The sequence below is a fragment of the Doryrhamphus excisus genome, chromosome 12, assembly GCF_030265055.1.
Source record: "Doryrhamphus excisus isolate RoL2022-K1 chromosome 12, RoL_Dexc_1.0, whole genome shotgun sequence".
NCBI lineage: Eukaryota > Metazoa > Chordata > Actinopteri > Syngnathiformes > Syngnathidae > Doryrhamphus > Doryrhamphus excisus.
The window spans coordinates 16,552,875-16,570,546 of record NC_080477.1 but is presented as its reverse complement, the minus strand read 5'-3'; the positions used below and the strand labels follow the sequence as shown (position 1 = coordinate 16,570,546).

Genomic DNA, 17,672 nt, shown 5'->3' with positions numbered 1-17,672 from the left:
CCAACGATATTTAAACAAAAACCCGTCATTTCAAAATAGAAAAAATGTTACAAATAATAATAATAAATAAAATAAACAGTGTGATGTGGGATCAAAAAATACGAGAGAAAAGAGATAAGTGAATCAAGTGAGGATGTGAGAATTACAGCTTCAATTTCCTGGGGATGTGTGGGCGACAGAGGGATCAGCCGCAGCTCTTCCCCAAACTAATGGGATTTGTGTGTAGCGCAGCAGTTTACAAGCAGGTAACAAATGTCTCCGTCTTCAAAGCTCGCCTTCTCTCACTGTCCTCTCCATTTTCCTTCTGTCAGTTCGTCACTGCTTTACATAGTTGTTACATTCATACGACTTGATTCCATTCAATATACTTCATATCGAGCCAATACAATAGACAACGGATGCTACTTCTTGACGTAATACACTTTGAGAGTATAAGATAGATCCTATTTTAAATATTAATGGTTGGTGAAACAGAAACCATTAAGTGGTCATAGCAGTTATCTTATAAGTATAGTTTTTTTTTTTTAACTTTTCTATTTTGAGGCTTTATTTTGGACGTTGTGAGTCAGAGGTACTCTCCTCTGCACACCTCTTCCATTTTTAAATAGTGTCTTACCCTCTTATTGGCCAGGGAACTTAAAGAGGCGCTCTAAATGGACCCCAAATGACCCCTGTGAAGCCACATGACTTCTTTCAGCCAATCAGTAAAAAACTATAATGGCAATAATGAAATATTTATTGGCAAGAGCAGTCGATGAAGGAATTGACTTTCGGACAATAGGGGTGAAGGTCTGTATCCCGCCGAGGATTTGGGGATTGCAGTTGGTGGGTTATTAATATGCTTTCTGGTACTGCTATGGTGCCTTTGCGCAAGGCAGTACCTTTCTTGGCTGCATGTGACTCGGTGATTTGGATTTTGTTTTAAAAATATTTAATTTGTGGGTGGCACGGCGGTCAAGTGGTTAGCGCGCAGACCTCACAGCTAGGAGACCAGGGTTCAATTCCACCCTCGGCCATCTCTGTGTGGAGTTTGCATGTTCTCCCCGTGCATGCGTGGGTTTTTTCCCGGGTACTCCGGTTTCCTCCCACATTCCAAAAACATGCTAGGTTAACTGGCGACTCCTAATTGTCCATAGGTATGAATGTGAGTGTGAATGGTTGTTTGTCTATATGTGCCCTGTGATTGGCTGGCGACAGTCCGCCTTTTGCCCAAAGACAGCTGGGATAGGCTCTAGCACCCCCCGCGACCCTCGTGAAGAAAAAGCGGTAGAAAATGAATGAATATTTAATTTGTCCTGCCTGTGGATTTGACCACTTCTGTTCCAACTTTCCTTTCCTTTCCATTGGATGCCAGTTTTTTAAACATAACGCAATGAAGAGAAGGGATTTAACAGCAATTTCTCCTGTGACTTCCCCTTCATTTGAACATGTCAATTCAACATTTATATTTAACATTTTGTTGTGTCACTCATCATGTTGCCTAACCCCTACAACTTGTAATCCACACATCCCTCCTACCCCTCCACTGTTCCTATTGTGGAGGAAAAGGGATTTGGATGTCAGCCATCAGTAAATGGTAGGCCGGGATTATGATCTAAAAATCAATCAATCCCCTTTGTACCACAGCGGTGATGCAGCAGCGATGGCGTGACCCAGTTGGGGAATCTAATCTAAGCGGTGAGTGACGCCACAAGATCACGCAGAAGCTCGGTTACTCATGCTAATGCTAAAGCATGCTAGCTATTACAAAGCAGCAACTTCTTGTTTTTAAGAATCTCCTTTTTCCCTGTGCTACTTTGTTCATATATTTCATTCTCACAGCTTGTTTATTGTGTACTTTAATGTCTCTTGTCATTAATTTTATTTTCTCAATTTTACGATGAGACGAAATGGGAATTTAATTGGTAGTGTGTTTCCTGTCGCTCCTGTCCCTCCCTGTAAGGTCCAGACAGTTTGTTTTGGCAACTACCTCCTTGTACCGTGTTATGCTTGTGTTCATGTGTGTGGATTTTTCAAGATGGCAATGCTTGAGCGTGAGTACCTCTGTGTTCTTTATCTTACATGTGTATAAGGACTTAGACATACTACGTTTAGTTTAAAGGCAATAATGACTGGTCTGAGTCAATTTCAGTAGGTAGTAAATATATACAGCGTATACAAGCTGTACACGGACTACTTACTTATATCCAAGTTAAGTGTATTTGTCACAGTCTGCATTGTTGCCTGTGTACAGTTGGTTTTGTTTTACTTTGTAAGCCTCAGTTCCTGCTTTTTTGCTCTTATTTTGTATTATTTCCTGTGTTGGTCTGTCCTGTTTTTCACCACTCTTACGTTCCCTCCTACGCGCACCTGGTAGTAATTGTTGATTGTCGTATTTAGTTCAGTCGGGTGCATCTTCCTTTGTTGGTGCATTGAGCATTTGACATGCTGCATGCCTAGCCTACTCTCTTTACCATAAATAAACTAAAGTTTTTCCCTGAACTCGGTCTTCATCTCTGCATCCTAGGTTTGCAACACATCGCTCGCAAGCCACGCTGTACACCGTGACAGTAGTATTGCCGGGTGACTGAAATGTGAAGTGGACTCACCTTTGTGAAATCCTGCATATGTAAAACTAAAGTCTTTGTATAGCTTTACAGAAAACGAGCTTTACAAAGTCAGATGGTCGGCATTAGAAACATGTAAAAGGAAAGCATAGAACAACAATGATAATAAAGAGAAATAACAGAGCAGGCCTTTCCCTTGCAGTGTATCAGTTTGACCATAACGAGGCTGACAGAGCTGTCATTGACAATGTTGTTGCTTGTAAGAGAGTTGCCGGGCGGCGGTGTGGAGATGGATAGAGTGCTGCGGACTGAATTGGAGATAACAGGCAACGTGACAACTGAATTGCAGCTGACGGCCCTGTGATGCCTTTTCACCAAGACAAGTTGACAATGTTGCGTACTGGGAGGTAGGCGAAAGGAGAGACAGAGTAAATTTGAGGGGGAAGTCAAAGGTTGGAGGAATCAAGAAGGAGAGACAGCATTGAATAATAATAACGAGGACGCATGTGGAAATCAAGACCACAGCGATGTATGCATATCTGGCCTTTTTACTTACATGTGGCATTTGTGAGCCTGAAGGTGACTGACTTGTCTTCAATGTTACACACATTGCGAACCGACACCTGACACGTGTAATCAGCAAAATCCTTCGTTCTCAGGTTTTTCAGCTTCAGCACCTTCGTCTCACCCTGGATTAGAAAAGAAAAACACACATTTTGAAATTAAAGTCACTGTACTGATATTTTCCTTTGATGCTGGAGCTCTGTTCACTTTATTCTAATTTTCTCCCAAAAGTGAACTGAAATCTTTTAAATTTTTGATGAGCCGTGGTACAATAAACAGACACACTAACAAACACACATGCCCCAATTATTTCTACAACCCGACATTGGATGAAAAAAAGTTTTAATGTGATGTGGTCAGGAAAATGAAAGAGGTTTGTGAATCTTTCCAACTGTTTTAGCAACTGCTGTGGGCGCTCGATACTGTATATGTGGATGTTGGGCTAATCAATTCTTAGCCAGTCTGGACGAGGACTCTGCTGCCAGGACAATTGAACTCAAGGGATTCTGCTTTGTGCTCGACTGATGCTCTGATAAACAGAGAGAAAAGGAGACGTGCTTGTGTTCTCAGAATAGGGAATCATGTTGAAAGACTTCTACTGTGTTTATAGCAACTTACTTATAAGACACTGATGGTCGCTTGAGCAGGAGGGCAAATTAGGTCATTCTTACTTAAACAACAATAGTAGCACAGTTGGTAAGTGCACAGATGTATTACAATTTTGTGGTGTTGTTAGTTTACTTGTTAGATATACCATTTGTCAGAGAGGTAGGAAGGTTGGTGGTGCAGTTGTTTGCTGGTTTTCACAAACTGTAGACAGGAAGGATGGCCAGCCAATTGGCGGATAAAGAAGTTGGAAGGCAGCGGGCAGGTAGGCTGGTTAAATGGTTAGTAGGTAGATTGGATGATAAGATACTTAAGGCAGTCGGAAGGTAGGTTATGCGGGTGGTTGTTCGCTCATTGGTTCAATAGCGCAGTATTTACAAAGATTAGTAATTAGGGAAGTTAGAAGGAAGGGGGGTAGGTATGTTGTAAAGTAGACCAGCAGTGAGTAAGTGGTCAGAAGAGAAGTATATGGTCAGTTTGTAAGTAGGAGGTTTAACAGGTTGGAAGGATCAAGAGAGCTCAGTTGGGTGGTCAGTTGTTGGTTCTTTCTTTCAATTGTTTTTTTAGTTTTGGCGTTCTGTAGGTCCATCCATCCATTTTCTATACATATATAGCCAATCGCAGGGCACATATAGACAAACAATCATTCAAACTCACATTCATACCTATGGACAATTTGGAGTCGCCAATTAACCTTTCATCCGTGTTTTTTGAATACAAACTCCACACAGAGATGCGGTGATTCGAACACAGATCTTCCCGATAATCTGACTGTGTGGTCAACATGCTAAGCACTCATCCACTGTGCGGCCTTGCATTCTGTAAGTAAGAAAGTAAATAATTTGTAGGTAGGGAGGTCAGCCATTTGCTGGATCGAGTGTTGAGAGGTTTAAAGGTAGGGCTGCTGACAGGTAGGATGGTGGGCTGACCAGTAGTTGGCGGTTGGAAAGTCGGGTAATTAGGGAGATTGGAAGACAGTGAAGTAGGTAGGTTGAGTGGTCGACTATTGGTTCATCGTTTCAATTGTTGGTGTTGTCAGTCTGTAAAAGATAAGTAGGTTGGTAGAAAGCTAGGTTGGTAAGAACATAGGTGGTATAGGTTGTTTGTAGACATAGAGGGCAGACGGTCAGTGTGTTAGTCAGATAGTTATTCGGTAGATCAGTATAGAGGTTGGAACGTTAGTAGGCAGATATGAAGTTCGGGACAAGGAACATAGAGCGATAGCGAGAAAGATGTGTGAAATGATAAGTAGGTTGATAATTAGGTGGCTTGAAATGTAAGAGGTTAGATAGTTTAAGTGGTTACTGTTTCACGGGTTTGACTGTTTGTTTTGTTAGTCTGTAGGTATGACGGTAGGTTATTTGCAGGTAAAGGGGTTAGCCGGTTGATCGGTGGGTTGGTTGGTTGGTTGGCAGAACAGTCATCAGGTAGTTAGGTATGGAGGTTGGAAGGTAATTTATTAGATTAATTATTAGATTAAGATTTATTAGACGTCCAAATGTAGAGTGCATCGGTTGAATGGTAGGTATATGGATAAGTGGGTTGGTTAAATGATCACTAGGCAAATATATGTATAGGCTAAGCAGATACCTGAGTGTAAAGAGGCTCATAGATGTCCACGCCATTGTCTTTGCTTTGCTCAATGAGCATGTTGGCGCGCTTCCAGATGAATCGAGCAGGCGGGTTGGAGTTGACGGTGCAGCGCAGGAACACTGTCTTTTCTTGGTAATAACTTCCACGCACGTCACTGATGGTCTGGTGAACCGTCAGAACTGGAGTGTCAAGGTCTGTAAAAATATATATATATGAAAAAAAACCTTTAAAATTCATAGCCAAGTTTAATTTGCATTGATGTTGTGTTCGCGAGTTGGCTAACCACACTGACCAACAGTCTGTCTACTGATCATGACTTCAAACAAGCACACATGTCTAATCTGTTTTTGTTTTTTTTGACATTTGCCTTTCTTGTTTTTACTTTCATTTGCTCTGTTTACTTTTTACACTATTTTCTTCTCTTGGTCATTTGTCTCACATCTGACAATTTGTTTTGCATACATGTTCATTTCAACATTGACGGTGTTTTTCACACAGCAAATACAATTTTAGTATTGATGCTACTATCACTCCTCATCACCATCCATCCTTCTTTATACATTACCTCTTCTCACATCTTGGCTACATTATTTCACAGCAACTTATGTGTATGTAATGCACTCTAATTGAAATATGATGCACGCCAAACATGATGGAAACAGAAACACAAATCCCTCATTGTCATTGTCGCTGCTGCGCTCTTCACTCTATCATGTGAGCAAAGCGCACGCAATGTGCAAAAAAGGGAACGACTGTCCTGTACATGTACTGTACTGATTGCATTCTTGATCTGACATGTACAGATTAACATCTTACAGTACCATGTTAAAAAGGGCAGGGCTGTCACGTTAGGGTTGTGTTACAGCCACAAATAGGCACATACACATTTTGAATACAAAGCCTTCAGTTGCAGGCGAGCACCACAATGGAATATAAAAAAACACTCAAAAATTGTAGTTATGATGTAGAAAACAATGACTGTACTGACTGTACTTTTCCTTAACCTCTTTACCTCCTCCCCAATGTACAACCAGTACAAAAGCAGATACAGTGGATACATCACTTATCGAGTCATCCAATAATGTACATTTAAAGTAAAACCCAAGCGTGGTGTACTGCGATTGACCCAGCTAAGCTGCTTAGTCCAACGCTTGCTCTACATTTACTCTAGGTCTGTTCGGTTGAGATTTTCACAACACTCTCTGAAGTGTTCACCTGTTCTCCCTCCCTTTGATCTCATGGCGGACACCCTCATAAAACGATAACGGCAACCCACCGCTCGCGACAAAAGGCTCAGCAGGAGGTTACACGGGCGAGGTACCAGCGGGCACTCTGAGAGGCGATGCCAGCAACAAGTCTTCAAAAGCTGGGTACCTATCAAAGGTATCTGCTCTGCCTTGTCTGGCATCGCCATGTATGAAGGAGATATGGCACAATAGCAAGTCTGAGTGTGTGCAGAGTTGTTTTTTTTAATTTTATTTTTGGGAATGCGTTCAGGCACACCTGTTCTGTGTGCTTGCCAAACAATTATTTGCAGCACAGGGGTACTAAGTGTCTAGCAGAAGTATGTGTGTGCGACAGACAGGAAGGGAGGGCTGCCCTTCTGTTTGTTTTTGGTTCTGTCTGAGGAAGACTGACAGATACACAAACACACAGAGACAATGTATTTTCAAGGAAATCACTGGATAAATGGACACTGAAGAGTCATGTCATGGTTAAGGATTATGGTATTTCATAAAGTGATGTGTATCAATTGTCTTGAGAAGTTTTCTTTTCCCTAGACATGAAATAACATGTTGTCACTTTTACACTTATATTAGTGTCTACCAACAGCATAGACATTCTTCTTTCTCTTTGGGCTTTTCCCTCCAGGGGTCGCCACAGCAAATCAATCGCTTCCATCCAACTCTGTTTTCTGCATCTGTCTCTCTCACACCAACTACCCTCATGTCTTCCATCACTACATCCATAAACCTCCTCTTTGGTCTTCTTCTATGCCTCCTACCTGGCAGCTCTGAAAGCAGCATCCTCTCCTCTGGACATGTCCGAACCATCTCAGTCTGGCCTCTCTGACCTTATCTCCAAGGACACTAACTTGTAATGCCCGGCTGATGTACTTGTTCCTGATCCTATCCATCCTGGTCACTCTCAATGAGAAACTCGTCACTAGCCACGTTAACATGAGTTGTTCTCTTTGTCTTTCCGAATGACCTTTCCGAAAACAATGGTATCTATGGAAAGGAATATTCCAATCTCTTGTCTACATGCGCTGCTATAATCAAGCAGAATAGTCAATGGGGCATGCGCAGTAAAATGTAAACATCAACATCACATGATACCGACTTCCCCAAAGTCTTTCACTTGTTGGAATAACTCCGTATTGCCAGTTTTTCGTTCGTCCAGTCTTGAAATTAGTTTGGATCAAAAACAGTCCAGTGCCGATTGCTCGCCTCCATTTTGAAAACTGAAGAACGTCTCAAGCTGCGTGTTACATCATACCTGAGCATGCGCTGAAAGAATGCACCCAGGATAAATTTAAACAGGAAAAGATAAAATTCAATCTTTGTAATATTTTATAATTAAACTCTGGACATGTTTTACATAGATATATATTTTCTTTTTTAATAAAACTGGACTTGTGAATAAAGTATAGAAGGGTTTAGAGTCTGTTCCACAGATGGCGGTAATGCACACCGAAAGCTGCTTGCCAACCGCCAATAAACAACAGAAGAAGAAAAAACTAAACGAAGAAGAACGCACCCTGACAACTTTCCATCTGAGCGGGTACAAGGGGAAAGGAATATTCCACCCCTGTGAATGCGAATATATATTCATTCGGATTGGCACTTTTCTTTCGGAATGAGGTGTATGAGTAAATAAATGCAATTGGAATATTTGGGTCCATGTATACGTGGCTACTGTCTCTAGATCAAACAACATGGCTGTTCTCACCCCACTTTTGAATACGTACCTTTCTTTCATTTTAGCTGAAACTCAAAATAACTACATTTAGAGATGCTTGTGACAAGACAGCAAACGACACGATCCTATAAAGTTCTACACCACTACAAACTACAACCACAACAGCAAGGTTAAGTGTTACAGTAAATTAATACTGCTCTGGTTATGCTAATGAAACTGAGCATTATTTTTGTTTAAAAAAACAACACACAATTTGTTTTGTATTGTGTTAGATTGTGCAGTTCTGACGGCGACTCTGTATAAACTCCCAAGGTGCGCCTAACTTAGGTAGTTGTGGCCCTCAGGTAAACAGAGGCACGAGATGAAACTGCAAGTGTACAAAAAAAACTACATGAAACTTTAATGAAGCCTCTGATTTCCCCCCAGTCTTCCATTTTAAACACAGCTAAGATCAGTTTCACTCCAGCTGCTTTAGTTGGCCACGGTGTTTATGTCAGTTTAGCGTCTTTATGAACGTTATGAGTGTTACCTCCTGCAGTGTGTTGGACACTTTGTGTGTGTTTTATTTCTCTTTCTCATTTTCCTCTGCAGAGTGGTGACACACCTGGAAGGTGCATCCCAGGTGTGATTGCGATTGTGATCAGGTGACGCTGGCATATAGGAGGCAGACAGCAAGCAGTGCTCTTTCGCTTCTCTCTCTCGCTCTCTTGTGCTGCTCTCCTCAAAGTGTTGCTGTGTGGGTGACTAAGTGTCCATGCTGTGTTCTGTTTGCTGCGTGCTCAGCCATTTTGTGTCAACTATTTTTCTTTCACTAGTTTCTTTTGCATCCTGATGTTGAGGATTTCTTTTTGTTTTCGTCCCTAGTTTTGTGGGGATTGTTTTCAGTTGCTCCTGGATTAAATACTTTATTTACGTTAACCTGCTAGTGTGCTATCTTTCCCTTGACCGGTATTTTCTTTTTACACTTTTGTTACGCCCCGTTTTTGCCCTAAGCACTTTTGGAATGTAACACAAGATTAACATTCATAGTGTGTAATTAATTTTGTTTAAAAATAACTAAAAAAAAAAAGTAAAAAGAGTGATTCAACAGTTGCATATACAAATCAATTAAAATAAGAATATCAATTTAAAGCATGCATCTTGCAATGTTATACTTTTGATCGGTCAAACAAAATAAAAATAACAAACCCACAATACAATACACACCTGATCAAAAGTTTAAAACCAATTGCAAGAATTTACATATTGCACTGTTGGACACTAAGGCGGTGCTAAGTAGAACTTCAAAATGCCAAAAGAAGTGGGAATCAAACAAAAAAAATCATAAGCAATTAAGCAAACAACCATTAAACTGAAATAGACTGTTCACTAGCTGATCCTAACTGGTAGTTTTGTGGCGTTGAAGGAGACAAGGGCTTTGAAAACTTTATTTTATTTTTTGGTCTTAAAACCCTCCTTTCGCGGCTGCACTCAGCACCAGTAACAACCTCTGTTTGGGTCGAGGATGGCCTTGACAGCCAGGATTGGTGATCTGGGAATTTTTGGAGGGGTCTACCACTTGACTTTTGTGTTCCATTACCCTTAGGATTCTTTAACAAGTTTAAAATGATAGTATTAATGTGTCTAACCTCAGCATCAATGGTATCTTCTCCTCTGTTTTTGCTGACAATCTTTGTAAATGACAGTAAAAAAGTGAATGTTTGTCAAAAAAGGGTTATAAAAAAAAGTCACAATATTGTTCCTGCGAGATGTCACAGCATGTAACGCTAAATGTTGTAAATGTTTCCTCAGAATTCAAGCATTTTGGCCATAAAATATTGTGTTTGATCTAGCGGCCCCACGCTATAACACATATCTGAAATGATGTGGTCCATCAGCACTGAGCACAGTGATTTCCTGAGAAATAATAATCCATAGTTTCATTCACGCTTGACTGATTGTGCTTTTGTAACAAGTTCACTGTGTTTTTATAACAACTTGACCTCTGCTCGCCATTCGCCTTGCAGGAGGACGCTGCCTCCGCCTCCAAATCCTCTTTGATTTCCAATACCATGTCCTGTTCTCTAATAGCACTCAGGGAGTCGGCGGCCATTAGGGGAGCAAAGAGAAGATGACAGGCTCAATTGAGTGTGAGCGTGTCATGGAAGAGAATTAGGGACCGGTGTGTGCAGTCCGTGTGTAGGAGTGAGGAGTGATTATGTGACTCAGGTGTGTAGTAACGAGTTTCAGAAACTGAGCACCAAATGTACTTCTCTGAGTAAACAAAGTTCAATTTATGATGATTCATAGAAGGTCACAGTCCATCTCGTATGAAGTGATTCAATAACTTAAACAGAAACTTAATTTATTAAATAAAGATGAAAACGGGATTGCCTAGCCCTGACAGTGACGTGCATTAACCACAGATACCCATCATTAATATATTTTAATTAAAACTGACTGCGTTGTTTACTAAAATTATAAAAAACATTATACAGTGTTCCCTGGCTACATCACGGTTAGCCTTTCACTGATTCGCTGTTTCGCAATTTTGAATGGATTTTTAACAACATATGAGCATGCATCATGTTCTGTGTCCTTGTGGTGTATTAGAGCAATCTATTGCTGCTCTGGTATATGTTTGATATTGTAGTTACCACTGCTACCAGTAGAGGATATTGTATAGTCATGTTGAAGACACGTGTAGCGCCATCTCATTTGTGTGTTCAGTGGATGATAGCTGGCCTAATATACAACAGTCATTACTGGCTAATGGAGAACCTGCCCAGTGTGTTCTGATTGGTTGTAGACCTTTGTCAACCGACCTCCTGCTTGAGTTGCTTGCTGACCGCTAATAAACAATAGAAGAAGAAGTAGCTAAACCGGCTAAATGAATCTTCGGTTCAAGAAGTAGGACGACGGCAGGAGGAATATGTTTTAACAAGAATACAAAAATGCTTCAGCCGAACGGCACTAGGACGATGCATGGTTAATATGGTGAGTCACTCAACTTATTGTGTTCAATCTAGTACATGGACCATGAAAAATCTAATGAAATTTCAACTTTAAGAGCATTTGAGTTGAGGCCTCAGATAATTTTGCATTAGCTTTTTAGCTTTTGGCAACATTTTCTGCTATAGTTATTACAAAGAACGAACCACATTATATTAGCATATCACGCAAGCCTCAGCACACTTCACTAAATTTGGCGACCGGTTCCAACTTCAACAAAGAAGTTGGCAAATACAATGAGTTGTCACGTATTCACTTTTTAAACTTGAATGTTTTTTTCTTTTGGTTGTATTGCGGCAAATAAGGAGCAACCTCAACATTGGGATGTCAGGAGAGGACAAATGCGAGAAGAGGAAGTTACTTCATCATCAAAGTACAGCTGTTAGTTTTGTTGTTGTTTTCACATTTACTAATTTATCAGTTAATTGGTAGACCATGATAAGTGAATTTCCAAGAAGTAGGATCCCTTATTTATGAATATTTATAGTAAGATCACAGAAAACCGGTTCATGAACCTGTTTATGACCTTCTAAATACAAATTTTAACATTGGAGCCTTCTAGACCTGAAAATACCCCTATAGTCACATTAAAATTACAAATTAGATTTTTGACAAAAAAGTGTGGAAAATACATTTATAACCACAAATCTGCATGATTTATAAATTAATGCATGTTTGAAAAACTGTGGTAGGGTTAATTGCTCACATAGTTAATTAAGGTTTTATGATGGCAACAGTTACATTTTTTTAAATATGAAAATGACTTATGTACTTTTGAATTCAGTGACCCAGAATGTATTATGTTGAAGTAATATGCCAACTAAGTAGCACAGAATTATGACAAAGTCTGGTAAGAAAGAGAATCCATAGTTGAGGAATCATTCAGTCTTTGATATTGTGTGCTTGCTCATACAGGAGCCCTGCCTCTCTTTGTCAAAACCATACGTTAAAAAGACATTGTTATGCATAGCTAACCACACACACACATTGATAAATGATCACTCCTGCATTCACACACACGCGCGCACACACACACACACACATACACACACACTGCCAAATGCAAAACAGAGGCAGAAGCCTGTGCCTGCAGGGGGGCAGACTTGCCATTTGATCCAGCTTCGCGTCTCGTCAATTATTCAGCATTCTGCTCGTAGACATAGCGCTAAAGAGGCCATGAAACATGCACAAAGACCACGTTTGGAAATAACAAGAGCATTGCCTGTATTTAAAATGCAAGACGGGGAGTAAAGATTGATTTATGGATTTGGGGCCATTTTCTATATCATTTTTTTTCAAGTCAGAAAGAAACATTTAAATAGTGAGACTGGATGTCATCAATATTAGGTTTGATGTTTACAAAATACACCAGAAATGTAAACAGTGAACTAGTTATATATTAAAAATATGAAATAAACAGGAAAAACTTGACTTTGTTTTGCATATTTTCCACAGTGTATCCATCTACACATTCCAAAATGCACAAAAATGTTAAATTATGACATTATTCATTAAAAGAAACATTTTAGTCAGTTGCATCATCAAGGAGCAAAAGACTCCCAAGTACGTGTTTGCCGCGCTCATAATAACCTTGCATCATTTAGTGTTGAAAAGATTATTTTTAAAGGACAGTAATGGAATCTACATGGACAGATGAACAACAATCACCTGTCAGTTGAGCTGTGAAGCATCTTTGTTACATTTTGTATCCTAAAACATAAAGCATCTAAGTGTTTGCTTGCCAAGAACAAATAAAGTCTTCATCCCAAATTTACCATAACACAATTTACTCTGAGCCAGTGCGTTATGTACAAGGCATAATTATGCATTGGTCTGTGACGAGGCTGCAAAAAGGCCATTAAACATTCATAGCGGAGTGACTTATTATCTCGGGCAGTAAGACGCTCATTTGGGCTTTGTTGTTTACAGTGAGTGTTGCAGTGTCTCTGCGCAGCGTTGGAGGGTGTTGACGAACAAGGAAGGAAGAGTTTGCTCCCCCGGCATTCAGGTGCACACTTTCATGAATAAAAACATGCAGTCGCTACAAATAAGCGTGCAGTCGTTTCAACTCATGGATTGCGAGGCTGCAGGCATTGGTGTCCAATTTACTAATTATTAGATAATGTGGATAACCCACATACAATATCACTGTTCTTACATTTACAAAAGTGAAACCCAGCCTTTAAAAAAAGGCAAACATTAAATATGTTTACTATCATGCACATGAGACATCAATACATATATAAAAACAGCTAAAAGAGGCAGCTAAGAATGCATGTAATGGGACACAACTATTTCACCTATAAAGCCTTCTGAAAAAACCTTGAAAAAAATAACCGGCAACAACGCTCCATTTTACATAATATTATATAGAGTATTAACCACGTTACAGTTGCTGTTTTCAACATTGTTAGCCTAAGAACTACGACTACGTTACTAGCATAGTGACACCTAGCCACACCACACCAGCTAGCTACACCCTCGCTAGCTAGCAACTAGCTTCACCACACTTCATTTCACTCACAATGCCTCAAACCAAAGTTTTTGTGCTTGGAAAAGTTAACACTTAGTGTAGCATTAGTTTCTATCTTGCTACGTGAAAGAAAGTTCCGGTAAAGCAAAACATTGTAAGTATTACATTTATTATGGACGTTATTATGGATGTGCCTGTTACTACATGGTCACAGCATGGCTATAAAAGGTGTTTTGTAGGCATAATAGGTGTGTCCCATCACGTGTGTTAATTAACTGCTTCTTTTTTAGCTGTGTTTATATCTTTTAAAACACGCAAAAAAGAGAAAGACGTGTGCTAATGTCTTGCATAATGATTGTGGCTAATTGCCAAAAATCACCATTCAGTCTCCGAATCCAACCAGCCAAGGAAGCCAACTTCTGACACCATTTTTTTAAAGAATCACCAAATCATTTAAACACCACCCTACAGTAAGCCAATATTATAAATAAAATAGACACATTAGTAAAGTAGAGAGTAGATCAAAGAAAGTAGATCAAATACTTTGTGGTCATGAATGAGAAGATCAGAAATGCTTTGTGCTTCTATGCAGCCAATGGCTGCTCTCATCATCAAGCATATCTACTGTGGCTATTTGCTTGTTTTTCCCTTATCTTCTTTCTTCCTATCTTCCTCATCACACACACACTTACTTACTACAATTGTCATTGTAATGTTGACATTTTACCATCATTTTTTGCACAGTGTTGCTGATCAGTGTTAACGCTGTTGCACTTTTGTTTCTTGATGACTTTTTGTATGTACTGTATCATTTTCTGTTGCACTAGAGTGACCTCACTACCTGCTAAAATTGGCTTGTGTATTCTTAAGAGACTGGGCGGATAAAGATGATTGGCAGTCTACTTCAAGCTGAGCATATATGCACTTAATTTGATCATAGCTTGGCATAAATCAGCATTTGTAGCACAGTTATGCACTTGAGAGTTGATATTGTTGATTATTCCATACATTTTTAGTGGTAGACTACATCCATTTTCGATGCCGCTAGGGTCAGCTAGCTCAGCTGTCTTTGGGCAAGAGGCAGGGTACACCCTGGACCGGTCGCCAGCCAATCACAGGGCACATATAGACAAACAACCATTCACACTCTCATTCATACCTATGGACAATTTGGAGTCGCCAATTAACCTGACCTTTTGAGTTGTAGACAAAAAAACACAAATATGAACATCCATGAAATCCATGTTACGGTATTGCAGCCACATCTATACACAAACAACTCTAAAATAACACACACATCTCAGTACTCTCGTTTCAGCCCGTGGGAGCATGAAACAAGAAAATCCTTGCATGTGCCTGTAAGTCCTTTGTGAAGTTATGGGAGGAGCATAAAGGATTAAGAATGCCCTTCCAACACCGTCTGTAGTTGTAATGACTTCTGGGTCAAGGTGTAACAGATGGCATCCATAAGCCTGCTTTATACTGTGGCTGCTGTTCTGATGGAAAACTGTATCAAAAAAATATGTCTAGGTAGCTGCTCACTGTAGGTGGTTCATGGAACACGCAGACGGTACATGAACTCAGCGTTAGGTACGTCTTCACAGAATGTCTTTTTCAAAAACAATAACGCTTAGGGTTTATTACATTTCTAATATAACTTGTGCAGCGACGTGACAGTAGAGATTCAGCAGCATATTAGAAACAGCTCTCAGATGATGCATTGCAAACTACACTGCAAAAACTGCAGATCTGACCAAGTGTAATAATCTTATATTTAGATTAGAAAATCTACTTGAACTTGTTTTAAGTATAAATTGATTATCTAGTGCTTTCTAAGGAAGATCATTTGACTTAATTCAAGTAAATGTCACTTGCCTTGTCTTGATAAGCATTTTTGTCTTTGTTAGAGTTATTTTTGACTAGATACAAGGCACGTCTGTAAACATCCACTAAAGTCTTACTTAAAGTACTAGTAACTCAAGAAAAAAACATCTAATTTCAAGCATCAGCTGTGGTTAACATTTCCCCAGCAGGTACATTCAGGCAAAAACAGACGCTTAAATTTTCATCTCTTTTAATTATTATCACACAGACTTTTATCTGGTCTCTTTAAGGAAGAGATGTCTATATACAATTTTTTTTTGTTTTTAATTTTTAAATATTGGCCAAAAAAACATAAAAAAATAAAATGTTCTTAAATTGTTCACATATGTTGACCTGCTACATCATAACGCCTCACCATGGACCTTTCCCGAGTTTACCACTTGTATTTACAAATTCTCTGGCTTTTAATGTCCAAATCAGCTGTTAAAGTGTGAATTTCCTACTTCACGAGGACATCCAAATGCATCACGAGCCACGCGCCAAAATTAGCAGTTGTGGCTAGCGGACCTTATCGCATCAGTTCACCAGAGAGCCAAGGTGGGGCAGCGACCAAGCAAGGTAAGGTAGAAATTCGATGTAGTTAAACATCAGCTAACCAAGAGAATTGCCAGTCAAATTAGAAAGGCATAGGGGATGTATGGAGGGGCGCTCCAAATATAACAAGTTGACAGAATAACTTAATGAACTGTTAGCTGATTTAACTTTGTTAAGCTAGCTCGCTAACTGCAAAACCCGTTTTGCTAGCTAGCTGCCTCGCTGATGGGGTGTGTACAACGACTGTAGCTAATTAGTCTCATGTAAATAAACTGTCTGTAGCTTATACCAGGTCAACTGACATTAATATCATGCGTTTTCCTTTGGTGTTCAGTAATTGTATCTGTTAAACCTAGCTAACATTAAGGACTGCCTCAAGTCGCATGGCGCGAAGGGGATTTGATATGATAAGGAAGGTTAACATTAGCCAGTTGGTTGTGAGTCTCAGCAATGGACAAAATAATTTCCGTCATATTTATGTTTGTTGTTATTTTAGTTGTTTGTTTGTTTGCTTTTTAATGACATGAACTCTTTTCCCGTTTACTGTAACTTGCAGATTGCTTTTTCATTGTGAGATGGAGACATTAGATGAGGCAACTGTGTCACTCTTACAAGGTAAATGTCATGTAAATTATAAAGACACCTACCCTCAGCACATATTTTTAGACACACCTAGACTGATGTTAATAATATTTTTTTTAATGTAGTATTATTGATTAATATCTTCATCATCCACCAAGACTTTAGAATACCAAAAAGTTTCTAAGATGTGGTGGTCACTAGAGGTTTTAAACACCACTAACACCTTTTCATGTATACATATGACCCTTACAGTCTTGTTTTTCACTTGTGCAACGGACATGTGCTTTTTATATCCCTGCAGCGACAGTGTCGAGAATATTGTAGATTCACCCCGACTGCTGTTGCCACACTATCCAGCCAAACTTTAAGTTTGCTTGTCCAATAACAGCAAAAGCTTTTATTTTACTCTTATTTTACTAAAAATGCATATTGTTTCAGGGATATACACACTAAACACATAAACAAACATACGCTGTCGCTCACTGATACAGTTTTTCCATGATTACACTACCTTTTTTGCCTTTTATGTTGACTTTTCAGTTACACAATTGCACAATACTTAATGTCACAGTCAAATTGCCTAACAGCAAGAAAGACAATGCAGTTGATGTGTCCATATTGTTTTTCAGCAGGACATGCCATTGCTTTGTTCAAGGCACTTCCTTCAATGTTCCCTTCTCCAATGCCCCCACCCAAAAAGCTTGGACCAGCATGTGAGGCACTGTTCCATGTTCTTGAGGTGAGTTTGCATCAGTATCAGTATCAAACTGAAAATGAAGTTGATATGCGTGAAGTTTAATCTTGTTCTACTTTTTGTCTCTACTTTGTTGCTCTCAGCCATCTGAGGACCCCAATATGTTTCTCCAGAGACGGCCCATCACCAGTCCGGTCTTCCTGGTAGGATCTACTAACCTTCTCCTGACCACCTTACCTAAGGAAATGATTCATGAGGCTCCTCTGATCCTCATGGGGTGTTA

The 17,672-nt window shown here is 39.6% G+C and overlaps 1 protein-coding gene across 5 annotated transcripts in view; it reads right to left on the bottom strand.

Moving 5' to 3' along the window:
* LOC131139827 (MAM domain-containing glycosylphosphatidylinositol anchor protein 1) overlaps positions 1–17,672 on the bottom strand; it is a 175,900-nt gene that overhangs the window by 56,808 nt on the left and 101,420 nt on the right. For all 5 annotated transcript variants that reach the window (XM_058089733.1, XM_058089736.1, XM_058089735.1 and 2 more), the window contains 2 exons: positions 5,307–5,503; positions 3,103–3,235 (listed from right to left, as the gene is read on the bottom strand). In XM_058089733.1, coding sequence (XP_057945716.1) covers positions 3,103–3,235; positions 5,307–5,503 — 330 coding nt within the window. The remainder of the gene's footprint in view (positions 1–3,102; positions 3,236–5,306; positions 5,504–17,672) is intronic.